The sequence below is a fragment of the Montipora foliosa genome, chromosome 5, assembly GCF_036669935.1.
Source record: "Montipora foliosa isolate CH-2021 chromosome 5, ASM3666993v2, whole genome shotgun sequence".
NCBI lineage: Eukaryota > Metazoa > Cnidaria > Anthozoa > Scleractinia > Acroporidae > Montipora > Montipora foliosa.
Genome location: NC_090873.1, coordinates 2,043,165 through 2,070,160, shown reverse-complemented (window position 1 = coordinate 2,070,160; position 26,996 = coordinate 2,043,165). Strand labels below are relative to the sequence as shown.

At 39.7% G+C, this 26,996-nt stretch overlaps 1 protein-coding gene across 5 annotated transcripts; it reads left to right on the top strand.

The window, feature by feature from the left end:
• Positions 1-75: 75 nt before the first annotated feature.
• On the top strand, positions 76-25,533 carry LOC138003342 (serrate RNA effector molecule homolog). 5 transcript variants are annotated; one of them, XM_068849361.1, is made up of 22 exons: positions 76-413; positions 2,439-2,576; positions 3,110-3,304; positions 4,645-4,814; positions 5,387-5,608; positions 7,839-8,047; positions 9,722-9,823; positions 10,359-10,584; positions 11,479-11,589; positions 13,524-13,643; positions 14,534-14,829; positions 15,798-16,112; positions 16,416-16,477; positions 16,564-16,642; positions 17,314-17,529; positions 17,725-18,088; positions 20,243-20,351; positions 21,298-21,451; positions 22,394-22,559; positions 22,990-23,080; positions 24,717-24,758; positions 24,927-25,533. In XM_068849361.1, the coding sequence occupies exons 1-22, from the start codon at positions 157-159 to the stop codon at positions 25,000-25,002; spliced, it is 3,720 nt and encodes a 1,239-aa protein (XP_068705462.1). In that variant the 5' UTR covers positions 76-156; the 3' UTR covers positions 25,003-25,533. The 5 variants fall into 5 exon arrangements, with proteins under 5 accessions (XP_068705462.1, XP_068705461.1, XP_068705460.1 ...); XM_068849360.1 differs by having other exon boundaries at positions 9,698-9,823; positions 22,394-22,556; XM_068849359.1 differs by having other exon boundaries at positions 9,698-9,823.
• The last annotated feature ends 1,463 nt before the right edge of the window (positions 25,534-26,996 follow it).

The following is a 26,996-nucleotide window of genomic DNA, read 5'->3' as shown; positions in this document are numbered from 1 at the left end:
CCGTAAAACGTCAGGCGTTCCTGATTCTTCGTGAGGGCGTGGGTCGAGTACACTTCAGCCGCTTTTTCGATGCTTTCTGGGATCGCCCCACATGGTCGGCCATCTTTGTTCTTCTTTATCTTGCAGATCTGTCATTCGCAGAGAAAAACGCTAAAGATGGGAGACAGCGACGATGAATACGATAGGAGACGCGGAAGAGATAAATTTAGACGCGAGAGAAGCGATTATACCGATCGTAGACGTGATCGCGAGGACAGAAGCTCTCGAAGAGATGAATGGTCTGATCGAAGGCGGGAGCCATCTTGGGAAAATCGACGACGCGGTGACTACCGTGAATTCGATCGAGGAAGAAGAGATAGCGCTGGGAGACACCATGAAATGAGTCCTCCCATGAAAAGAGTTCGAAGAGATTGGTAATTAAAGGATTTTTTGTCATAAAATCCAAAGCCAATATCTTTTTATCAACAGTCCCTATTCATTCGATCTTAATTTAAGTCAAACGAAACGGAAATGTGGTCAGAGAAAGGGCATTGACTACATAGACGAAAGTCTTGTAGGTGGAAAATGACAACCTGAGAACGTTTCTCATTCATTGGCAACTTTGAAGCCTGGGGATATCAGAAGTTAACCATGCAGAATTTGTTTATGAGCATGGGTCTGGCCATTTCGATGCAAAGTTGTTTTGATACAAGTTGTTTCATTTGCAAAGTCATTTTGAAGCAAGTCATTTCGATACGAAGTAGAGTCGTTTTGATGCAAGAACAACAACTATCAGAGATGATTTTAGTTACCCTGTTACATTGCTATGTTGTTTTGTACTTTTTTTATTGAGTCGGAAACAAAACAATACGTGTACTAATTCCACTTAGAACTTCACGTATAAATTTGGGAGTCTTTGCCAATTCAAAGCAGTTGTTAAGTCCCTAAAAACCCACTTGTTACCTAGGTTACTGTTATTGTTTTTTAAGGTAAGCACGCTTACCTGGAATGTTTCGTTCAGGCTCTACTCATCTGTCACTTCAAGAGCAGTAATAATATTAAAAATAGCTAGGGTTAGGGTCAAATGAACAAGAGGAAACTTTCGGTGACATTTTGGGCACCCTTGGGTTGTGTCGAATCCACCTGCCCCAGTTGTTTGAAGGGTGGACAGCGCTATCTACTGGATAATCACTATCCACTGGACAAGTCAATGTTATCGGTTTTGCTAATGTTTATCTGCTGGATGGTGATTTATCCAGTGGATAGTGCTATCCACCTTTTGAACAGCCAAGGCCTGATGTTTACATTGGAATGACTCCTCTTTGTATCGAAATGGCCTTAGACCATAACCCCTTTCAAATCCTTAACAATTATTCCCTAAAGGCGAGGCAAATATCAGTGAATAAAAACCAAGATAAAGTCAACGTTTTTATTCACCAATATTCACTGAGCCTGGGGTGAATAATTATTGTTTTAGGATAATCACGTAGGTGATTCCTTGAAAATGTGCAATAATTATGCAATTCCAAAAACCGTCACTTGAAACGTTCTTCTCTGTTTTCATTATTTATGAATTTCTTTGTCTGTCACCTTGACAAAATGGCTTGTGGCCATTTTGAAAAAACCTGCTAGGTGATTATCATGTAAAAATCACCTCAAGTGTAACCAATCAGCGCAGAGAATTTTCAATAATCACCTATGTAATTGAACTAAAAATAATGTGATAGTCAAAGGCAAGACTGGGTTTATGGTGAATGGCTTTTGTAATTTCACTTTGATGAATTCAGTGTAGACTGGCCCTTGTTTCCACTAACAACAATGCAAGCTAAAGCACAACCAACCGATGCAAACGTGGTCATGTCTTGACCGCTGGTACCTTTTCTTTGGCCAGAAGGTGCTAATTACTTGTGTATGTCACTTTTGCTTGTGTAAGGCCTCAAGCATATTTGATACAAAGGTGACAGATCTTTCAAACAAAATTAATGTGAGGGAGGGAGTTTGTTGTGGTTGAGTTTAAATTCTTTTAATACAAAAAGAGTGATGAGTTGTTGTGATATGCTTTGAAGATAAAAAAAACGTTCAAGTTTGGTTTTACTTTTGAAAATGAAGGGACAAAGCAACTCTCAGGTACATGTATGTGAAAATAGGTCAAGGCATTAGGAAAATCATTTTGTTCAAAATTATGGAAACATTAAGGAAAAATATATGCCTGGTTTCCATGAAAGCAGCCCATGAAAATGTGGACTTACATGTACAGTGGAAGTTCAAAAGAAACTGCAGCAAAGAGATTAAAATGTGGAGAGTATTTGTGCTTGCAACATTGTGTGAAGTAGATCAGCCCATAGTGCCTTTTAGACCTCCCGATCAAGCAGTTCCGCTGAGCAATTTGATGAGGAATTTAAAGAAACTTGTTCTTCCAGAGTGTTAAACATTAATTTTTGTTGTCATTGCTGTCTCAGGGATGAGCCTTACCACAATGCAGGTGATTACAGTGTCCCATATGGGGGTGTGCCTGCACCCCACAACACATGGTCACACCCAGAGGTTCAACAGATGCAAGCGTCACAGCAAGATGCACGGCAGCAGCAACAACCAAGGTATACTACTTGTAAATGATGCGAAGCAAAAAGCATCTCAGCAAGTTCGAACCCAAAAAACCCTTGGAGCAAGGTTGAGAACCAATACAAATTCTGTTTACTTCTGCCATAACCTCAAAAATAACAACTATTTGATTGTTATCTATGTTGGAGGTTAACTATGTATAGTTATTTTTGGAGGTCAGTACCTTTATTATAAATATTTATTTATTTATTTTACACAGCTGAAGTTTTTGTGATTCTGATTGTAATATGCAACATATAATAAATAATAAATAAAACATGTTGTTATTGGTGACACCCTAGTGCACTAGTATTTAACCTTTATTTATAATAATGATTAGACAGCCATCCAAAACTATTATTATTATTATTATTATTATTATTATTATTATTATCATTACTATTACTGGTGAAATGGTATATGAAATGAATCTACGCAATTGTAAAAATTGCGTTCATAACTGCGAAGATTATAGCGTCACTTGATTACTATTACTATTATTCTGCTCTGTTCTTGCTTTTCTTCTTAGGCCTGATATGGAGCCCCAGACACAGGCACCCCAGGGTAACCATGCACCTGCCATGATGACATTCAAACAGTTTTTAAATGCACAAGATGACAACATTGGTGATGAAGAAGCTTTCAACAAGTATCAAGAATACAAACTGGAATTTCGAAAAACTCAAATGAGTGATTTCTTCCAACAACACAAGGATGACGAATGGTATGTTTCACAATAATGTTATTACAGTGGATATTATTATGATAATGTCTGCTTTTCATTCAGTGGGTTTGCATTGAATGGATTGGTTGTTGGTCAGGGAAGGGCTACTAGTTTTCATTAATTAAATCTTGTCAAGAACTTTCTCATTACAAGGATTAAATTGCCACAGGAATAGTTGACTTAATAATGTGAAATGGTAACCTGGTGGAAAACAGGTTGGACTGATTGTGATGCAATGCAAAACTCCCACCCCTCAGAGTCACTGGTTCATTAGGCCTGGTTTTGTGTTGCTTCTTCCTACAAGAAACATTGCTTACAACTCCATACAGCTCTTCACCCGGGTGTAGAAATGGGTAGCGGTGACAAATTGATTATAAAACTGGGCATAACTTTGCAATGGACTGGTATCCTTTCCAGGAGAGTTGTAGTTCTCTCATTTGCTTCATGCTTCAGAAATCGGGTCAAGATGTGGCCATGGGAGACTCTGTGGCTTGTGTGCGTACAGTGAAAAACTGCACCTATTGGGGCTTGAAGGGCTAATAGAAAGCTAAATAATAATTATTGGTATAAAATTGTATAAGTGAATTGCATTGTCATAGTTCTTGAATCACACAATTTTTGAAATTTGATGAGAACAGAGAAAAATAGTTCATGAATCTCCTTGTGTCATTATTATTACATTCATTTTTGCTTATGACTTGTGACAGTTCATTTTATGAAATTGGCCATTCTGAAATGAAAAATCATTTATTTACAGCTTTAGTTATGAATTTTACCTCAAGTTAATTTTCTGTAAATGATGGAAGGAAATCACATTTAATAATTGAATATTATTACTTCTTTATAAAAGTGTACATTGTTTAATTGCTTATGTTTCTAACTTTAGTTAACAACCCTTTCCTTTCGCAGCGGGCTGTGTTGTTGTTCACACATGCATGAGATTACAAAGCCATATTGGAGCATTAATACATCGCATTTTAACCTTACATCGGCCTTTTTTTTGCATGAGGCGTAATGCCTAGAAATCGACTATCATACTGCACAATGCAGAAGGCATAAGATTGTTAGCAGTGATCAAGAGTTTTGTTTAATTCCTGCGGCTCATTATGAGGTTCATTTTTGTTTAATCTGGCCTCAAGTCTTCTTTCGCAAACATGCTATAGAAATAGCAAATGGCTTGTTGTGTTTTAAAGTCATAATACAAAATGGATCCAAGGAAACTCTTCACAGGTGAATGAGTAAGTTAAATGAGGTGGAAAGATTGTTTTTATTTTTCCAGTGTGTTTCGTCATGTTTCAAGCTAATTTTTGTGTGTTTTTATCTTTCGTTTTGCTTTGAAGGTTCCGAACAAAGTACCATCCCAAGGAGGCAGCTTCTCGTCAAAGAGAATTTAAGAAAGCAATGAAACGGCGGCTGTCTGTCTTTCTGAATTTGTTGAAATCAGGAAGAGTTGACAGTTTGTCTTTGGACATTGATAACTCTGATGGTATTATGAAACTGCTTGATTCAGGTATAGAAATAAGTACAAGTTAGAGTGAGGGTTAGAAAAGAGTTAAAATTCCAACTTGCCCATCAGACAAGCAAACTTTATGACCCACTTGCCCAAGGCATTTTTGCATCTTTTGAGTGGGGGGGGGGGGGGGGGGGGGGGGGGAGGGGGAGGGGGAGGGGTGGTTCAGAGAAAGTACCTTGCCCAAGCATAAATCTTCATGTACAATCAAGGCTGCTGCCTAAGAAAATTTTAAAGAGCCCTCAGAGCTAAACGCTGAGAACTTAGGAGCCCAACATATGAAGTGAAAGGTGTTGCTGTGAAGAATTAAGGCGCCCAGAGCTATTCTTTGGGAGCCCCAGGCTACCGGGCTCCTGTTAGGCAACAGCCTTGACAATGTAATTGTCCCGGACAACAGGACAAATTTTACTGACTGAGGAATGTAGGGTTCTGGCATTACTCAAATTCTGGCTGTGATAATGACAAAATGGCCAAAATATTAATAATTTGGATGAGGCCCTTTGATAAAATATACACATGTAGTGACAACCAAGCAGCATTTTAGTGATGACAGTCCTGTCTTATATTGTCAGTTGTAATCAAGCTAGAGGGAGGTACAGACAGCGACCTTGATGTATTGGACTGCCCACCATCCCCTCCTCCAGAAGAGCAAAGGCGTTCTTCAACCAATCCCTTGATGTCTCCGCATGGTGATGATACTGAAGATTCACCAGCTGATGGCAAGAAGGAAGCTGAACCTTCCAGTGCATCAACAAGTCAACAAACCTTGAAATTTGAAAAGAGTGATGAGAAAGGTACAGTCATTAACATTAAATACATGCAATCACCTTGGAAACAGCATGTACAATGTACATCAGTGATCTTAAGAATGGAGTACAGTCGAAGCTCGATTATCCTGAATCGTCATGACTGGGCTGAATAGTCCGGATATTCGAAAATATGAATATTAATGAGCCAAAAACAAAACTGAAGGAGTCGGAGAAGGGTAACACATACTCATGCTGGAATAAAACACAATTTCAAATCGTTGTTGGAAAAACTATTAACAGTAGCCCAAAAAATATTAATATCTCCTACAATTCTTTACAATAAATTAAAGTAATCCAAAAACGTTTTTACATTAGTATAAAAATAATGTAAATCAGTTTGCTGACACCATACTCAGTTGGCAAATTGGTTCCTTTTTCTAATTGCAAAATAAATTGACTATTATCTCTTATGGAAAGAACGGATCGCTTTCATTTTGTGGACGTGATGAATTCTTTTTGATACAAATCTACCTGGTGTTCTTCAAACTACTCTGACTGAGCTCATGGGGCATGGAATTTCACTTAGCAATAGAGTCAATATGAGCCAATCAGAGCTCAGTGAAGTGCACTGCATTAGTTATGGCGTGTGTGAGCACGATGCATACAGATTTGAGTTTTGAAGCGAAAAAAATTATTTTAGTTCAAACCAGGCTTGCGTTTCTGTGTGGGGATTGACCTATAATTCTAACTTAAAAAGAATAGTTACTTTCCAGAAGAAAGCAATTAGAATTGTTGCTAAAGTTCCCTTTGATTCCCATACAGATCCTATTTTTCGAGATCTCGAAGTTTTAAAATTCAGTAATGTTGTTTTGTTTCATTTAGGCAAGTTTATGTTTTTCTTCTCTAAAGGTTTACTTCCGAATTCATTTAATGACATGTTTACGTACTGGCTAATTATATTCATCCTTATAACACTAGAAACTCATCTAATTCCAATTTTTATATCCCATTAGTTCGAACTAATATACGAAAATTCTCAATCCGCTTCCAATGCCCTAAATTTTTCAATTCCCTTGACAGTCAAATTAAGTCATCTGGATCTACCGCTCAGTTTTGCAAAAACCTTAAAAGATTTCTTCTTTATAGTTAGTAGCATCAAATGCTTCGAAGTATTTACGCTTTTGTATTTTTGTGGATAAATGTGTGTGTGTGCACTCTTTTGTATTTTTAATAATATATTGTATTACGTCCCAGTGCTATCTTAAACTTAATTTCTTAGTCTAATTTGAGGAAGCCCATAGCTCCATAAGCTCTTATAGTTTCTTTACAATTTTTTGTATTTTGTTTATTAAATCGGATACATTATATGTAATCATGGCAAATAAAACCTTGAAACCTTGAAACCTTGAAACCTTTCATCTCATAATTTGAAGGGAAAATGTTTTGTCGCAGATCATAAAAATGACTTGTAATACACATGAACAAGTGGGGCCAGAGAAGTAAGTCCAGGTAATCGAAATATCCAGGTAATCGAGGTTTGACTGTATGCACATTAATTTTTTTTTGTTAATGAGTAAGGTCCAGGGCTAAAACTTTAACTTCAGTGCTTGGTGGCCAACCGGGCTATTTTCTTTGATTTCATGATTGCCCAATACATCATTAAGAGGCCCTGGATTTCTATAATTTGAATTCACATGAATGCACTTCTTGAGGATTGCTTTTAAAAAACAGCAAAGCACTTTGGGTGAGGCTGGAGTCATCTGGCACCAGAAAAATCAAAATAGTGTCTCATGATGGATCTAGGGTCTCAGAATTCTTAATGGTTATTCCTCTTTGAATTTTCCACTTAAAAACTAAACGTTTGCAGGACTCAGTGAAATTTAAGTTGGGGGAAAAGAACCGAAAGGTGGCCAAATTAAACAACTTGTTATTTATTTTATTTTATTTTATTTCAACAGTTTACTTTAAAATCTCTGAATAGTTTGGTATCGTAGTTGCATATCAGCCGAATAAACCTCAACTTTTAGTCACCCCGGTATGACATTGTCTTAAAGTGGCCATGGGCTACCTGGCTAACATCAAGTTTTAACCCTGAAGGTCAATACCTCTTTACATGTATCTTACATGTAGTCATTCTCAAATCTAAAGGTTGCTATTATATCTTCTGAGCTTTACATGCCTGTGGCTTATTATGCCGGTGTTTATGGTTAGCTAAATACAGCACAAGCCCTATTTACAATTTTTTGTACCCGGTAATTGTAATTGTCTCTTTCAGATACCATTCCTGATACGGGCCCTGTGTCACCATCTTCAGTCCCTCTGCCTTCAGAACCTCCACCTGCATCTGCAAAAGTAGCAGCAAAAAAGAAGGAGAATGGAGATGTCAGTATGATTTCAGTGACAAATCCCACACCTGAACAGCAGCAGCTACAACAACAGGCTCAGCAGTATTATCATCAACAGCAACTTTATTATCAACAACAGGTAGGCAATAATTTGAATGTGAACTCTGTGCTTTAAGACGTTGTAGTAATACATGTAGGGTGCCCTCGTGGAATGCAGAGGGTCAAGTCAGGCACAGTACAAGACAGTTGATCTTTGCTGACTTTGTAATCTTTAGAGAGCTCCTTTGAGGACAAAATACTGGTAACATCCCAGGCTTACTAGAAAGTGGTGTGTGTGTGTGTACAGTTTTGATTTGGTATGCACTGCACAGGTGTTTTTGGAGGTACTGTACTGTACCTTTCGCATTCATATGAAGCTTCATTCATGTACTGTATGTTGCAGGTCATTTTGTTCCTTAGGTTAATTTGCAACCAAACTAGGTCATTTTGTTTCAACCTATGTCATTTTGTTTCAACCTAGGTTATTATGAACTGTCTAAAAAAGGGTTTCCCTTTTTTGGGGGGATGTAATTGTAATTAAAAGAAATGGGGCCTGGATTTTTAGGGGGAATAAAAAAGAAAACACCTTCCCTTGCCTTCCGTTCTTTGTCCACTTACTGTCTCTCCCTCTCCTTCCCCCTTACTGTCCTTGCTTACTACCAACGGACTGTGCCTCTTACCTTGAACTTTCACAACATTCCATGCCGCTCCAATGATTCGAACCCTCGCACCATAGGACATGCGTGATTACTTCTCTGTATTAACCGCTAAGCCATTGAATCAGCAACTGAAGTCGTTAAGCTATTTCCAAGCCTTCACGACAACCACCATTTCTCACATGCGTAAATGATATAAAGTGAGACTTAGAAAAATTACCGTAAACGTCCATGTATAAGCCTCATCCTTAGAGAAGCCGCACCCCGAATTTAGAAGCGCAGATTTTGGAAAAAAATGTAATACAATAAAGTTTGAAGTTCCAGAAAGAAAAGTAGAATCGGTTATCATGCACTGTATGCCTAACCCCAATCTTAATGCTAACCATTTAAAATCAGTGACTTATCAACTAGACTTAACTAGACTTAACAACCATTGGGGTCTTATAAAATACTTAATTATTAATTTTTGATGTTTCTATCCCTGTGCCAGCCACCTGCCCATCAACATGTTTACAAAATAAAAATTCATGTATGTCTTGCTAGACAGAGAAAAATCAAGTGACACTCTTGGAGGGCAAAGGGTTAATTCTGACCCTTACATTACCTCATTTCTTGAATTAGACCTGTAGAAAATGCTTAGACGTAAGGGACATGTTGTTTTGGGCATCAAAATTGGCTGTTCATTTTGGGACATACGGTACACTAGGGCCTCTGGTGAATTTTTGGCAGTTTTGAGGCCTGTGTGAATTATTATTAATGACACTGTTAGAGCGGTTTTCAATTGAGTGTGGAAAATACAATGTAATTAGCAAATTGCTTTGGTTTTGCATTACTTCAGTTCACTCAGTGATTGGTGCAAAGTTCTCGCACCACTTTTTCAACCAATCAGAAGTGAAACCAAAACCAATCGTGGCTTGCAGGTGCACAGTCACCTTTTCTCTGTGTCGGCTGTGTGTAAATACTGCAAGTTTTGATTGATTTACTGGATTGTCTCCGTCCTTTTGATTGGCCAAAGAAATTACTTTGGTTTGGTTTTACGACACTCGATTGAAACTCGCTCTAACGATGTTGTTTGTTGTGTTCTATGCACAAAGTACTATGGGAGCTATGATCCACAGCAAGCCCAGCAGCATCAGGCATTTGCACAGGATAAGCAACAGGTACCACAGACATCCCAGCCACAGCAAGGGCAGGTCAACCAAGAGCAAACTGGTAAAAAGGTGAGGCTATTGAATTAAAGATGACTTGTTTTTCTTTTTGATGGTTAGGTACATGTAAAGTATAGGTATTGCTGACTGCCCTTTGGGTCTCTGAGAATGCAAATGATTAGATCTAGTAGCATTCTCAGATATTTAGAAGCATTTTACTACACTAATCTTATCTGTGTAATTTTAGATTTTTGATTTTGGTCATGTACTAATTTTAGCGCAGGAACCTTCTCACTGTTTTTGTTGTAAGCTCTATAATTGTGTCTGTGTTGATAAATGAACTATTTACTTACATGTACATGTATATGTACTTACATAGTTAAGAGTGTGTCACTTTGCCTTAAGCTGCTTAGGTACACTTTATTTTAAGAGCCCACACATTGTACTCAAGTGGAAAGAGCTACATTTGTTGCTTTAGACTATGATGGAGTGTTTTTGAACATCGGCAGGAAACCTCTGTGAGGGTCCCTGAGTTGTATTGTCCAAAAACCTAGAAACTTAACAAAACAATAGAAAGTTATAATTGTAAATGGTTGTCTCATGTTAGGATGAAGAGCCTAAAAAGAAGCGGAAGCGACGTCATCGTGAGCCATACTATTATGATGCTATGGATGATGATGAAAGTGAGAGTGAGTCAGAATCAGATTCAGAACCTGAACCAGCTCCCCCTGGAGAAGAGATGTCACCTATGGAGACTAATAAGGAAGAAGAACTGTTGCCTCCAGGGGTGGAGGCTGAGGCACCAAGCATAGATGAGGATATATTGCCACCAGGTACACGTACACTGTATTACAGGGTGTACCAAAGCCTATGTCCGATTGTCCGGGATGAGTAGAAATCTAGTGCGGACATGTACATCTTTAACGTGATTTGTCCGTGGGACAAGCGCATCTTTTGATAACTAAACAACTACAGAAACAAATGAAAATTGACTTCATGTTGGAGTAGAATTTAAGTAATATCTAATATCCATAAAAGCAAACCTCTAACTTGACAAAATGAGTGTAAATATTCCTATAAATTTCTCCATTCTACAGCCATTAAATTGTTTTTGTAACCTCCGTATATTATGGCCTGGGAACCGTGCCTTAGTAACCTGGGGCCTGTTTCTCGAAAGTCGCGAAACTTTACGGGCCATTTTTGGGTGTCACAATTCCCTTTGTATCTCAAGAACGGAGAGGATTTAAGTCATCAAACTTCACAGACATCTTTCTTTTAGTTGGCTTGAAAACATGTTAAAAGATCGGCTTTCCAAAACAAGCAGTTGGCAGTTTCACAAATGGCTTTTCGGGCCTGAAAAGTTTTTGGGACTTAAATTAATCCCCAGGCTCTAAATTTGAGTCAATAATCCAAGAATACTTACTAAGATCTACTACTTCCGGATAGTTTTAAACCGCGCAAAAATATCCCTGTATTAATAAGCACCACCCTTATGAAATCCAAGTATCTCGAGATGCGCAGATCTTATGTGCAATAACAATAGTAGGCGCCCTCCTTAAGTTATTCTATTAATTTCATCGCAATGTGCATACATGTACATGTATTAATTCTCAGCATCACATGTGGATTTGAACTCCTTTTTTGCTACTTCTTTCATCTTTACTGAATCTAGTATTATTTTGACTCTAGTGTTGATCTTCACTTTTATGAATTAATTTTCACTGTAGGGGTTGATGGAGTTGAACCAAGTCTTGTAGAAACAAGTATGCAGCTACCAACAAGCTCCTCGAATACAGAAAAGCATCCTGATGCCTCCTCTTCACCTGACAATAAACCAGGTAAAGTTTTATTAAAAAGAAGAAGCTTGTAATAGAGTGGTTTTCAATTGAGTGTCGAAAGTATTTAGCAAATTACTTTGGTTTTGTATCTACTTCACTCAGTGGTTGGTTCAAAGTTTTCGCGCCATTTTTTCAACCAATCAGAAAGGAAACCAAAACCAATCATGGCTCGCGCGTCCATGTTTTCCCGCGCTTTGTGTCGGCTACGTGTAATTACTTCGAGTTTTGATTGGTTTACTGGATTGTCTCCGTGCTTTTTGATTGGCCAAAGTAATTACTTTGGTTTTGGTTTTACGACACTCATTTGAAAACCGCTCTAATTATTTATTCCTGCCATAGCATATCTACGTGTACATGTAGCTCTTGGTGGAAAATAATAATTAATTGGTTTTGGATTTTCATTTGCGTAGTGTGGTTTCTTGATTGATAGACTGAAGTTTGCCCTACAGCAGTGAGCTGTGAAAGAATTATTTTCAATCAGAATTACTGTGTAACATGGTGAAAAATCTTAATTTGGCAGGCAACAACAAATTACACCTGTACAGTAACTTTCTTTTTTTGCCGCATCCTCCTGACTTTTCAGTAAGTTGTGATTCCTTATGTAATGAAAAGTATACATGTAAGTAGATTGTGTTTTTACTTTGACTGGTTTACCCCATTGACTCCTGGGGGTTCCCCACTGACAAGTAAAATCGTCAAGCGTTAGACCAAGGCTGCTGCCTAAGAAAATTTTTCCAGAGCCCTTCGGGCTTCCAACATTAAAAGTTAGTAGCCCGAGTCATTTTTTCAAGAGCCCAGAAGTGAAGATGAATCACCTTGTGATAAGTTAGGCGCCCGTTCGAGCTACTCGTTCAGAACTTTGGTTGCCTGTGCTCGCAAGTAAGGCACCCAGGGCGACTGGGTGATCATTAGGCAGCAGCCTTGTAGACAGAGTAAAACAGTAAGTCTGGCCAGTTTAGGCCGTTTTGGCTGTCAAAGGGTTAACTTAATTAATTAAGAGAACCTTATATTAATTGATAATGCCTTGAGTATGACACAAGTTTGAAAACTTTTTTTGTATCATGTCACATTTAGCTTCTTCCATCAGCTCCATGTACATCTAAGTGTTTGATGGCACTGTGCTTTAAAACAAAAATCTTAAAATGGTTTTTTGAGCCAGCAAGACTGAGCACCCCCATCAAACCATTGTTTTAACAAAAACCGCTGGTCAGCAAACTGGTTCTGGTCATTGCTGTGTAAGGTCTTCCCTTCAAAATTGTCAGTTTCAACCTAATTGGAATGAGGAGGCATATCTCAAATGGTCTTCAAGTTTGATCATCAGTGACTTAAATGTCTATTTTGACTATTCATTGATCATTGCACGTGTACATGAAGCTGTTGTTTTAAAATTTTAATTTAATTATCAGGAGCACTGACAAAGGAAGGAAGGTAAAGGGTCCATGTATTAGCAACTTTATTCATTCAGTTCAATGAAAGGGGAGGATACTAGAGGTTATACCTACTGAGGGTATCTGCCCACAGTAAGATGTAATTAACTGACAGTCAATTTTGGTGAGGGTGGAAAACCAGAGAAAAACCCTTGTAGTCAGATTGATCATCGCTAAGCCACCGTTACTCCCCAGGGATGCATTTTTGCTTTTTATTGCTATCCTCCCCCAAAATGAATGCAGTATTTTATCAAGAAGATGAAATGGTTAATGAGTAAAGGATTTAGAGTCTCTTCTAATAAAATGTCACTCAGGTGTGTGCAGTGTTTATAAAAGGTGGAAATTACGTGTATTTATTGCTATCCCTGAGATTGAAAGGTTTTGAAGAGAGGCGTGTATTTAATGTAAGTTAGACATTATTTTATTCCAGACAACACTGCAAAGTGGTTTTACCTTGATGTTTTTTAAATGTTTGTTTTACTACTGAGAGTTCTCTGTTATTTTCAGATTCTGGTGAGCCTGCAGTGGGGTCATCCCAGCCTGAGACAAGCACAAGCAGTAATGGAGAAGTCACAGAAGGAGGGGCAGCCACTGAACTGAAGACTGCTGTAGAACCTGAAACATCGGGTGAGTGACGTTATAATGTTGTTGTTGTTGTTGTTATTATTATTATTATTATCATTCTGTTTATCTAAACTTTCGGTAACTTGTATTACAAGTGTGGTACTTAGCAAAATCTTGGATACGTTTATCTGGGCAATTTCCTATATAGTGATTCCATGTAAATGGCAGATATGTACAATGTATGTTGGTTCACTTGATAATATATAAAGCTTTCACAATTTTGCAATTTCGAACAATTATCCACTTTTGGCACTTTCTAATAATGTTTGTACTACATGTATCAGGGACCCCTATGGTATTCAATTTATCAATCAGTTCTTTATGATACCTTGACAGAAAATCAAAAACTACATTAACCTGGTGAACACTATAACCGGGGTACAGTCTTCTTAGACTTGCTTTCAGATCAGCATATTTCTCTGTTTTCAGTTTGTTTCTTTCTTGAATCTGTCCAATGTTAATTATTATACATGTAGTCCCTTAAATTAGTATCCATCAGCATTCCTTGTTGTCAGTCAGACTGTAATATCAGGTTTATTTGCACCATTCCTAGGAAGGACATGTTGATGTATGGGGATGTCCCATAGTACTTTTTACATCCTGGTTTTCAGCACAGCCTTAAGGTTGTAGTTCTTTGTACCATGTTGTTGTTTGGTCTCCCATATCTGAAAGTTCAACTGTTTTAAGGATTGCATTGTAAACTGGACGGAGCATGCTATAATGACGTGCCTTGAACAGTGACTGACCAATGGCAGGGCAGCTACCGGTATTATTATTATCATCATCATCATTTACTAGTATCTAGGGGTTGTGGTTGGCTATAAAATCTTGACACTGTAACAAAATGGGTATCATCATCATCATCATTCAGTTCGTGCCTTCTTATTCATCAGATGACACAGCTGTCGATTCCACTCAAGATCAACAGACAAGAGAAAACAAACAAACTTTTCCAGCAGAAAGCAGTAGCATAGCTACGGGGCCAGAGAGCACTGTGTCTTCACAGGAGAAAGAAGCTGATCAAGTGGGCAGCAGCAACAATGGTGTCAGTACAGCCATAAAACATGAGAATGCTGAAATGATCCCTGAATCGAGCAGCGAAGCTCAGGAAAAGGTGGTCACAAATGCAGTGGTGTCGTCCATGGAAGTAGAGTCATCAAGTGTGGCATCTGCTGAACCATCCCTGCAGGTAAAGTTCTCTAGAAACTTAGGGTGCGTTCGATTGACAATATTCCGGAAGAGGAATACGGAATAGAATTTAGAAATCCTTCGTTTTTACGGAGATTTACATGAAAATTTCAAACACTTGCTAAAATGCAATTTTAAACATATATTTATCATCCTTGTTGCTTCAAAGCGCCAGACATACCGTTTTAAATCATCGCTTCAGGCATTCTTATTCCGGAATAGGGTCAATTGAATGCGCCCTTAGTTACAATGTCAAAACGTCAAGAGTTAAAATCACCTTCTGTGGTCAAATAAGCAACACCAAAGTACTGCTCTTTGGCTTTCATTTGAATGGTCACATGTAAGGATTTAAAAGAGAGAAAGGTCTTGTGCAGCATTTAGTTCACCTTTTTAGTCTCCTTTTGAAAGGATAATGAACCGTGGGTGCCCATTCCAAAACGCTTCAGGACTAATTATGTTTGTAACACCTTTAAAAATCCCACTTACTTTTTTTCACGAAGAGTTGAAGATGTAGTGACCGACCCCCTGTACAATGGCTAGGCAACAAATAAATGATTGCAAGAAACTTGTGTCATAAACAAAACCACAAGTCCCAATTCCAGAGTACAATATGGGATAAAATGTACTGCCCTCATCCAATCAAAACCTATTAATTTTGTTGAGTGTATTGGCTTTATGGTTAGTGCGCTCGACTCTGGATCGAGTTGTCCGGGTTTGTGTCCTCGCCGGGGACATTGTTGTGTTCTTGGGCAGGGCACTTTTGTCTCACGGTGCCTCTCTCCACCCTGGTGTATAAATGGGTACCGGCGAATCTAATGCTGTGGGTAACCCTGCGATGGACTGGCATCCCATCCAGGGGGGTGTAGAAATACTCCTTGTCGCTTCATGCTACAGAAACCGAAGATAAGCGCCGGCCTGATGGGTCTTCTAGGCTCGTGGCAGACTTTACCTTATTTAATTATAATGCAGAAATCAAGTGAAGTCGATTCGAACAAGGCAGAAGATCACGAAGAAGACTCCAACAAAATCGCAGAAAAGAAAGAAGTTGTAGAGGAAAGTACTCCGGTGAAAGAAGTCACAAAAGATAACAAAGAGACTACAATGGAAGAGAAAGAGAAAGATACCACAGAAGATGGTAGAGAGGAAGGCGAACAAATGGAAACTGGTGAAGAAAAGGAGATACTTGTTGCTATTCCACCATCTGGACCGCGTGCGCTGCACAAGACATTCTCGCTGTTTATGAGGAGCGTGCCACCTATCATATCCAAAGCTGATATTGCTGCTGTAAGTACAAATCAACAGTAATAATAATAAAATAAGAGTGAAAATCATAACAACAACAACAATAACAATGGTGTTGATAGTGATGATAATAATTATAATTATAACCAAAGTAATTTTAGTATTTTATACCCAAGTACAGAGGCCACACGGGATCCGCATTGCAACTGATTTATTCCCTGTCACACACCCCATATATACATTAATCACATGCTCCTAAATCACTCCAATAATATCATCACAGATATTATATTACATCCATTTACACAAACACTAAAGTAATCACTTTATACTTGTTTTTCGTAGGTTTGTAAGAGATTTGCGGGATTTCTTCGAGTAGCGCTCTCGGACCCAAGTCCTGACAGAAAGTGAGTAGTCGACCCCACAGAAACGAGTTCGTCTTCTTTTATGTTTTTTTCAATAAATTCATTTGTTTGCTGCTCTGATTTCCTAGGTTTTTCAGACGTGGATGGATCACTTTTGACCGGAGCGTGAGCATTAAAGAAATCTGTTGGGACTTGAATAACATACGAGTAAGTTGAAAGATCTAAGCGAAAATTAGATTCCGAGTCTGTGTTTTGTACAAGGCCATATGGAATCAACGAGGCGCGTAGCACCGTATGAACCAATTGACTCACAGAAAGCGAGAACAAGTAGTGATATATAGCTGAGTTTTGTTAAAGCAAAGTCGAATTTTAGCCGTACTCTGGAGCGGTTTTGATCGAGTTCCATAAAACCAAAACCGAAGTAATAACTTTGGTTAATCGCATCAAAGTGGGACAATCAATGAACCAATCGTAACGAAAAGTGTCGTTTTACATGCAGTCGTCTCTATACGCGGGAAAACGCGAACGAGCCAATCGCAATCGCTTTTGCTATTGTCTCTGATTGGCTGTAAGTTTGACACGTGAGTTTTCAGCCATTCGCTAGGAATGCAAGGCAAAAGTAATCCGTCGAAGGAAAAACGTGTCTGTAGACCGTATTCATAAATGGCGGCCAACAAATTATTCTTTTGTCTTTTTGCTAATTATCCTCACTAGCCTCACTTTGGAGCACAAATTTCCCTTTGAATTTGTTCGTGCTAACGAGGCTAGCATGTAAAGACAAAAGAATAATTACTTAGCCGCCATTTTTAAATATGGTCTATCCGGTAAACATCATTGTTGTTTGTGCTGTTTTGTTTTGTCTTCTTTTTTTTATGAAGGTAAAAGACGTGGAACTTAGTCCAGTTGTTAACAGGGATCTGTCTCGGAGAGTTCGGGCTGTTACTGGAGCTGCAACGGCGAAACAAGTGATTCGAGACGACATCAAACTTGCAGCCAAGCTGGTCCGGGAACTGGACAAGAAAGCTGCACTGTACGAGAAAGAAAGCAGGGAGGAAACTGAGGCGAGAGAGAAAGCGGAAAAAGAAGCAGCCGAGGTATGCTGGGATAAATTTCGTCACTTCCTTTGATTTTGTGTCCTGAGAGTTCGATCTTTTTTCGTTATTAGTGACCATGACCAAGTCGATGCCCTTAACAACGCAGAACCCCTCCTCTCCCTTGTGAGTTTTAAAGCCAGTTTCACTCTTTTGTCAGACTGCCAGGTTTTTTTATTGTTTTGTTCGCGGCTTTAGAAAACAGAAGAAGGCGAAGAATGCGAAGCCAAACCGGCCGAGGAGGCGGAGATCACAGACCTCCCCATCGAAAATCCCATTCTCGCATCGCTTTCACAAGACGCGACCGAGGAGGAAGAAGGCGAAGAGATGGAACTCATGAGAACAACCTCACAGGGAGAGGGTGAGGAGAAGTCTGAGGTGGACTTGTCACGTGACGACAGCCTGCTTCGTGTTTTGGATCGTTTGATTTTGTATCTGCGTGTTGTTCATTCCTTGGATTATTACAATGGCTCGGATTATCCTTACGAAGACGAGATGCCCAACAGATGCGGAATAATACACGTGCGAGGCGCAACACCGGACAAATGCGCGCTTGCTGAAGGTATAATGTCTTTAAACACTTCAATTGTTAAAATAACTTCCTTAACTCAGAGCGCAATAAAAAGGTTTAAAGTGGAATATTTCGTCAGGCTGAACGTCGTCAATCATAGTAAAGTCATGATGGATGTTGAAAAGGGTTATTATGGTATCGTGTTGATTTAGGTTTCGATGGTGCTAGAATCATATCATAGATGTTGGCAATTCCAAAACCATTGTGTAGTATGAAAGAAGGCCTTAATTACATGATCTTAATCGAGTCAATTCGACTTTTTAATTATTATTCCAAACCAGGACGAGAATAAAATTTTCGACACCAAAAAAGAATTAATGTTGTTATCTCTTGGCTTTTAGGGTTCACACCTTTCTTGAAAGTCCTTGAAACTGTCCTTGCAAACCTCTCTCCTAGTGAAACTACTGTTGCTCCATTTGTGAAAGGTCTATGTGTCTTTACATTAGAGAGCCATTGGACATTCCACACACACCTTTCTCTCATTTTGTATCTCATTAAAACAGAAACACGAACCCTCTGAACTTTAAAAATTAGAATTCTAGGCCTAACACACTTATGTCCAAAAAATGGTGGTTATTCGATGCGCGCCCAATTACCAACTAGTGTCTCGTTAGGTCTAAGCATTTCTCTGCCTATTTTCATCAATAAAATAAATTTACTTGTAGGTGTTTATCTCTACTTTATGAGCAGTAACCACTAGAAACCAGTGATGTTCAAGTTGGGCAGAAGAACAAGGAGACACTTCGTGACGCTTATTAGAGTTGTCGTTCGTTTGATTACTTGGTTTATCACATACGGGGCAAAATTACTGAATGCTAATTGGCTGAGACGGAGGGCATTTTTCCTTAATCACGAGGGTACTTTTGGTAATCAAGAGGGCATGATTACTTGATACTGACTGGTTAACAGTTGCTTATCAAGAACAAGCGAAGTTACAAGAGATTCTTCTTCCAGATTAAACTACTAATTATATTTTAAGCGCTATTTCCGATGGCAGCATCAATTTATTGAATTGAACTTTAACCGAATGGAAACGTGTTAATTGTCACTTGCAATTGTCGCGGCACTGAACGGACTTCCCTCAATGATTTTGCCCTTTATGTGATGAACATGTAATCGCAATGCACTCTTGTGCAACTAAGGAATTTTTTTTTTCAAATTGCCCTTTTCGCTTCGCGACTCGGGCTGTTTTATTAAAACTTTGAAAATACTCGTGAATTAATCCTTAATTGCCTTCTGGCCCATGCCATAATTACACATACTTACTGGACATAATTATCCAGTGAGACCCTGTAGCTTTCCAGACGCGGTCTGTGATTGGAGAACAAAACAATAACTGATACAACAGAAACAATGCACCTTTATACAAGTGGCCCTGATAACGAAAAGAAGCTGTACGTTAAAGGGACCAATGAAAATAGCAGTGTGGAATAGCTACTGGAGCATGAAAGACGGAGCGTTTTCAAAGTGGTGTATGTGTAATGTGTCCCTGCTTTCCAAAGGAAATGAAAAATTGTACAGATGCAGATATGGCCTTCAATGTTTATTGCACTATGGACCAAACAAATCACACTTTAGAGTGAGTTTCAATCGAGTGTCGTAAAACCAAAACCAAAGTAATTACTTTGGCCAATCAAAAAGGACGGAGACAATCCAGTGAACCAATCAAAACTCGAAGTAATTACACGTAGCAGAGACAAAGTGCGGGAAAATATGCACGCGCGAGCCACGATTGGTTTAGGTTTCACTTCTGATTGGTTGAAAAAGTGGCGCGAGAACTTTGAACCAGTCACTGAGTGAAATAATGCACAACCAAAGCAATTCGCTAATTACTTTCGACACTCAATTGAAAATCGCTCTAGTATTAGACCTACTGAAGAGCGACAATTTCAAGACAAATTAATTATGTGTAATATCCTGATTTGTATTAATATTCAAGCATAAATACCAAAAGTTGGCTTGTCAAAATTGGTTCCACTATTTGGGACGAATTTGGATTATTACGAGAAGGTGGTATCTCACTGTGCCAAATATCAGGTTCAAATCAGGCTATTATTTTTTTATAATACTACCTGATAGAAAGCTGTAATTAGGTGCTGTGATTTGGGGGTTTTATTTATTGCTTTTGTTTTCCTCCTTCCACAGTCCAAGAGTGGCAGAAGAGCTTAAACCAGAAGCTCGACCCGTTCTTGCAGGAGAAAGAATCGTTAAAAGACGAGGAGATCGTGAAGCTAGGGAAGAAAGATCCCGAGGCATATCCTTTCGAGTTTTCAAGTTACAAATTTATTGATTTAAAAAACGCTAATTACAGAATATTAAAGTGCCTATCACCTCAACACACTTTTCCATTTTATATCACCCCAAATACATCGTGTTGTTTTTAGAACCTTTAGATTGAAATTTCACTTTTTATTGGGTTAGGGTTAGACAAAGAAAGACAGAAAAAATGGTCATACTTTGATCAATAACCGAGCGATGAAGGGCAAAGGGTTTGTGTCGGGTTGACGTCACAAACTGCTTTGCATTAAGAAAGTTCTTTGAAAACAGCGATGCAAATCAATTTGTGACGCCGGCTCGGTATCCAGCCCATTGCCCTTCATTGCTCGGTTATTGATCAAAGTGTAACCACTTTTCCCGTCTTTCAAAGCCAATTAAAAAGTCAAATTTCAGTCAAAAGGTTCTAAACACAACACGATGTATTTGGGATGAGTCGTCTCCACGCCCCAACCCCCTTAAGTGATGTCCAGGCGAGAGAGACCGTCCCTTAGGGGGGCGGGGCCTGGAGACAGCTGACACTTCAGACTAGAAAATAGACCGTGTCTCAGATGTTTCAGATTTTTGACTAGTGCGTTGGTTCATCTTTAATTGGGTGGTTAAGTCAGAGGGAAAATAAACGAGTGCTTTGTGAGGAAAAACATTCTTGTTTTAAAGTGGAAAAGAGCAGAGAAACTTGCAGACATTGGTTTGCTGGCAACAACCTGGCTCAATTTCAGGTTAATTGGTCGAGCGGTTAGCGTCTTGAAAGTGAAAAACGTACGCACAACTTTCATTTCGAGTAAAAGGGAATGAGACCTCTATCAGTAAAGACGACACCTCATGCAGCAAACTAACTTAAAATCTCCGGCATCGTTTATAAATAAAGCTCGCTACTTTTTTGCATGATTTTTGTGATGCAAAGTTATCAGCTTAACTGTACTTAATGAAACGGAGAAGTTTGTGGAGGCGAACACACAGGAATTGGCGAAAGATAAATGGCTTTGTCCATTGAGTGGAAAGAAGTTTCGTGGACCCGACTTTGTACGCAAACACATCTTCAACAAACACATGGATAAAGTAGAAGCTGTGAGAATGGAGGTTTGTGAGGATTCTCTGTTATCCTTTAGTTTCAGTTTCAAGCTATCGCTTTGCAGTATTTTAAGATCGTTCAGGTGAGTGCACAAACCTGTACAAATAATAGTGGGACACTTCCGTGTGCGACTGCCTTTGTCCAGCAGTTCGTTCTGCTCCCTCCCCCGCCCCTACGGTCAGTTGACTGGGGTAGATCCAGGATTTCGTCAAAGGAAGGGGGGGGGGGGGGTTCGGTGAATCGGGCCTGCCTTTCTAAGGGTGTCTAGGAGCATACCCTGCATGAGACTTGAAAAGGCAAAGATTGGAAATGTAATTTGTGAGTGTTTGGAGGTAAGATTCGTGGTTGGTATGTTTGAAATTGTGTGCTATTTCAAACAAGAACTATTGGTTGAGGAGGTTCGACCGAACCACCCCTGGATCCGTCCCAAAAACCTTGAACCCAAATCAACATCATGAACGTTGTTTACATGTTCAAAATATTAGCTCGAGAATCGCCTGTGTGTTCCAATAGATTTTTCAGGATTGTAGTCCTGAGAAGAACCCTCGTCCGGCGAGGTCAGTGACTGAAGTTTTGTTAATCAGAGCGGAAGTCATAGTCACGTTACGTCCTGTGCCATCGAGTACTGTTCTTCTCGTTCCTACACACAAAGGCGATAGCGAGCAACAGCACCGGTTTATCGCAAAGTGCGGCTTGAGAGTTACATTGAATCTGTAAAAATATTCGAGATCGTCGTCAACTGAAACGTGGGAATCAACTATTTGAAACTTATGTGTTGCTCTTCAAAACGAAGAGCAAATCGTTTGAGAAGTGAAGCGCTATTAAAAGAGGCTTTATATTTCCTTGGGCCTCACATGTGAAAAGTATATAACCCATAGATACCGTTGTGTGCATTGAAACTTTTTTCAATGGCAACCATTCAATTTTTGATTCATTAATTTCTTCTGCAGGCGGAGTTTTTCAATAACTACCTATCAGATCCCAAGCGACCTCACATACCCGAGGCTCCTGCCGCACAGCGCACGCCTGGGAACCAGATGGGGCCAATGTATGGACATCAACATGCGCAAGGCATGATGGGATGGGGACCCAGACCCCAAATGATGATGTACGGTGGTAAGTGAACAATGAACCGCTGTTCCAGATAAACAATGACTCTAATCAGATGATTGGCGCAGGCAGGGTGAGAAGGATACGAGCGAATTCCAAGCGTTTCCAAGATGTTGAGAAATGGGTGGCTAGATTTGGCTTTTACTTGTGATGGTTGATTGTTTGTGAGAGGGAAAATACAGAAAAACGTTGGTTCTTCTATTGTAGATTGTAGTAGATGAACTAAACTCTTTCAAACTATGAGCGCAAAACTACAACTCCGATCAACAACGTAGCAACTAGGTGTTAGTAACGTGAAAAGAATGTAAGTTTTTCGTAAGAAAATTTAGTCATTCATAGTCAAAGTTCAATTAATTGAAAATATTTATTCGCCCTTTTATTTTTGAGTGAAAGGCGACAAAAGTGTAAAAAGTACCCGTGCAATTGTTTTTGCCAGGCCCCCGCGGTCCTTATACTCCACCAAGCTATGGAGGGTATGGGCACGAGATGTATGGAAGAGGACACACATTCCCGCCAAAGCCACGCAGGTAACATTATCTTGGCTTCTCTCTCTCTCTCTCTCTCTCTCACTCTCTCTCAAGTCCTTGACAAACAATGCGTGATGGTCGATGATAGTTTGAGAGGTTGTTGTCCGCTGTCGTCAGCTACCATTCCTATTTTCGAACGGTTTGATTATAGTCGGCGATAGTTTATCTCAGTCAGGTTAGCATTAGAACTTAGACTACGTAGCAAGCGTTAAAGTGTTAAAAGGGAAGGGAAAGAGGAAGACAGAGCAAGTGTTGTCTCCTACCAATTCAGCACTCGCTCAGCCGTCCTCTTTCCCTCCCCTTTTACCGCTTGCTTGGTAAGGTAAGCGTTTTTGCGCGAACTTTTAGTGTTAGCCCGTGTCGCCAGAAAATGCCGAAAACAAAGTGCAGCAACACTCATTGACTATATTATGGGTGGTCGACCGGAGAAAACTATCATCGACTGGCATGAAATTGTGAACAGATAGTCGCGACGACTCAGTGCACTGAAGGCAATGCTACCTTTATTTCATCATAACTTACTTGAAACTGTGTGAGTTACAACCTTCTTTGAGCTTAGACCTTTAAGTCTATAAGATTAACGTCCATTGTTTGAGGATGGAGGCTAAGGGGCTGTTTACATGAGAAAACTCGCCCCGGCGCGAGTTCCTTACCGGGATGACTACTTGATTTGGGCCACCCGTTCCAGTTTCCAGTCCACCTAGAGGTCAAGTTTATACCGAAGCGAGTGGTGGTTCTTCGTTTACACGACACTGTTGCTGGATTTCGTACGGGAATGAAGTCCTCCCTCCGGTGCAACAACCGAGGTGAACTCGCGTCGGTATCAGTCATTCCGGAATGACATTTTCGGATGGTATCATGTGAATGAATACAGAGCCACGTGAGGGAACCGGGGTGATTTCGTTCCGGTTCGAAAGTCGCCCCGGTATCATGTTAACATCACCTAAGGTAGCCTCCATAGCAAGCGCTAAAAGAGAAGGAAAGAGGGAGACGGAGCGAATACTCTTTCCCTCCCCATTTAGCGCTTGCTACGCGCGGGCTACACCTAAGGGCCGATTTACACGGTGCGATTTTTGTCGCGTGCGACAAGCTTACGACAGGCCTACAACTCGTTTATGATTGTCGTGTACGTGCGAAAAAAATGTCGTAGCATTCTAAAACATGTTTTAAAACGCTGCGACAATCGTAAGTTATGTCTTAGGCCTGTCGTAAGCTTGACGCATGCGCTAAAAATCGTACCGTGTAAATCGGCCTTAACGTTCTTATCATGGTTCTTGGCCTCCATGGCTATTATCGAATAGAATTTGAACATTTAAACTATCATGAACTGTAATCAACTATAATTTACTATTTGACAAGGGCTTGCTACTGCAGCAATATCGTCTATTCGTAATCACTTCCTTGTGGGACTAATTGTGATCAATTTGGACACGCTTGTTCCTGCTTAACAGGATGATCTCGATCCGCACGAACGTCGCACGAAGGCATCGTCAGGTGGGAAAAAAAGCAATAAATAAACAAATAAACCAGATAGGAAATTAACATTGCATTTACTCTGACAAGGACCGGGCGAAGTGCACATTTTCGTGTCGTGATCCAATTGAAAGAATGTTAATCGAAGGTGGTTTTATTTTAGATTTGGGTACGGTGGCGGAGGACGAAATAAACCGAGCGAAAGGTTAGTTAAATAGAATTTTCTACCATTGCGGTTCGGAATTGGGTGATCAACATGTGTCGCAAAAATCGATTTGCTTTCCACGCAGCACAACGCCCGCGTCTCCTTCCACGCGCGATTTCAATTGCCCGAGCTCGCTCAATTTCCTAATCGTTTTTGTTTTGATAACAGAGGTTTCCACCGTGACCCAAGACAGATTGTCCAGTACAAAGACTTAGATGCGCCGGATGATGCGGAACCGTTTTAATCTTCAGATAGAAAGAGGTTGTCACGCATGCCTCGGGTGGATTGAACAGCGAAGCGTGAAGAACGCGCGTAGAAGCAAAGAAAAGTGTTTCTTTGAGCTCTGACAAAATCTAGAAGTGTACATAAACATGGCCGCTGCCTGGTCGAGAATAAGAACGAAAATGTGTTTTTTTTTTCACTAAACGAGCTAAGTATGGTTTGTTTGTTTGTTTGTCCGTTTGTTAGTTTTGATCGACGAGACACAAGCCGTAAAATACAAGAAAGACAATCGTAATACCGCCCCCACCCCCCAAGAAAATCCTTGGTCCTTGGTATTTCGCGGCTCGTCTCTCGTGAAAAGCGAAAGATGTGTAACAACTCAGAATTATGAATTATGGTATGCTTGGTTTTGTTTCTGCAGACAAATCGCTATCCATGCAATTTTTTTTTTTCACTGTCGGGTCGTAACCACAGCAAACGTATCAAGGGAGCTATTCACATAAAGTTTGATTAGATTTTCTTCGAGATGTCAAATTAAATGTTTTTCACTTAAGTGAACTTGTATGTGTTTCTTTTGATGTGAGCATGATCTCGTTTACAGCCTGACTCTATTCCATAGATTTTATCCATCTGTCGAATGAACGATGCGATGCTTTCTTTTGAATCTTTTTACCGATATTCAATTGACCTTATCAGCCCGGTTGAATTAAATTTTATTACTTCAATTTCCAATATACTATTTTGCTTATGGCAAGCTACTAGTGAACTCTGGGTAGTTCCAATTCTTTGTGCACGGGGGCCAACGGCCTATCTGTTTTTTTAGATGACAATTTTGTCTCTTTTCCTCCACAAAGGACTGGAACGGCCCAGCATTAACTGGGAACTTACTCTTTGTAAAATGCAAAACACTGTTGGAAAAAGGCATTGCTTTTCAAAATATTGGCTTTTATAATGTTTATTTATTTCTTTATTTATATATTTCTTTATTCATAAATTTTGCCACTAGGCAGGGTATCTCCACAGAGCAAAGCTCCACTACGGAGACCCGAGTACATATACACATAACGTTACAAGCTGGAAATTAATAACATAAGTGACTACTAAGAGAACTGATTTGGCGACACAAACGGCACTTAACACAATTAGTTTTAAAAAAAAATCAGCCTTTCCCATTTTTTTGTTTTATTCGAATGCAAGTCTTTGCCCCTGGAAAGCTTGGGATGGGCCCTTGTTGCTTTTCCTTGAATTGACGAATATAGATTTAATTGGATAATTTTTTGTGCGCGTCCTTTCAAACGGACGCCGCGCTCACCTCTCTTCCGCTCAATACTGAATGCAACGGCCTTCTGCTGCTTTTGGAATTTACTTAGTCGTAGCGGAGATCCATTTTTATAGAGTGTTTTCACTCACGTGATCGGTAAACTTGTTTTTCCACCAAAACAAAAGAAAAGATTTGCATGATAATAGAGCTCAATTCCCGGAGGATTAGTTGGGGACACCAACATGGTCGCGGTTCCTTTGTTCAGGGACACCAACATGGCCGCCGTGACGTCACGTGAAAACACTCTATAAGCGTTTGTGACCAACATGGTTTTTAATTTCTAAGGCTGCGGAGAATAGCCAGAAGTTCATGATTCGTCGATTTCCTGTTTTGGAACAAGTCAGTGGTCGTTATTTTGGTCGCTTACCGTGAATCAGCAGCCACTGGTGGAATGAAAGCAGTCTACACTTTCGTTATTCACATGAGCATGCCTTGTGAGTACGCATGGTTGTCTAGAGGCCCCGTGTTTAATCGAGACAGATAGCCCAGGGTTCAATAAGGAACGAATTGAATAGTCGATTTCCAATATGAGATTTCTCTTGGGAAAACTATTTGTGATACAACAACAACTCCAGGTTCAATCAGTGTAACCAATCACTTGCGGTTGATGTGTTCGGTCATCTTTTCCGTTATGGCTGAATTTAACTACTACAGCCTGAGTGTAACTGCTTCTTTTTATAAGTATGCCGTCTTCG

Coding starts and splice junctions, on each gene's coding strand:
- LOC138003342 (XM_068849359.1), top strand. CDS start 157: ATGGGAGACAGCGACGATGAATACGATAGGAGACGCGGAAGAGATAAA. Junction 17,530..17,724: donor CGGAAAAAGAAGCAGCCGAG/GTATGCTGGGAT, acceptor TCGCGGCTTTAG/AAAACAGAAGAAGGCGAAGA. Junction 18,089..20,242: donor CAAATGCGCGCTTGCTGAAG/GTATAATGTCTT, acceptor CTCCTTCCACAG/TCCAAGAGTGGCAGAAGAGC.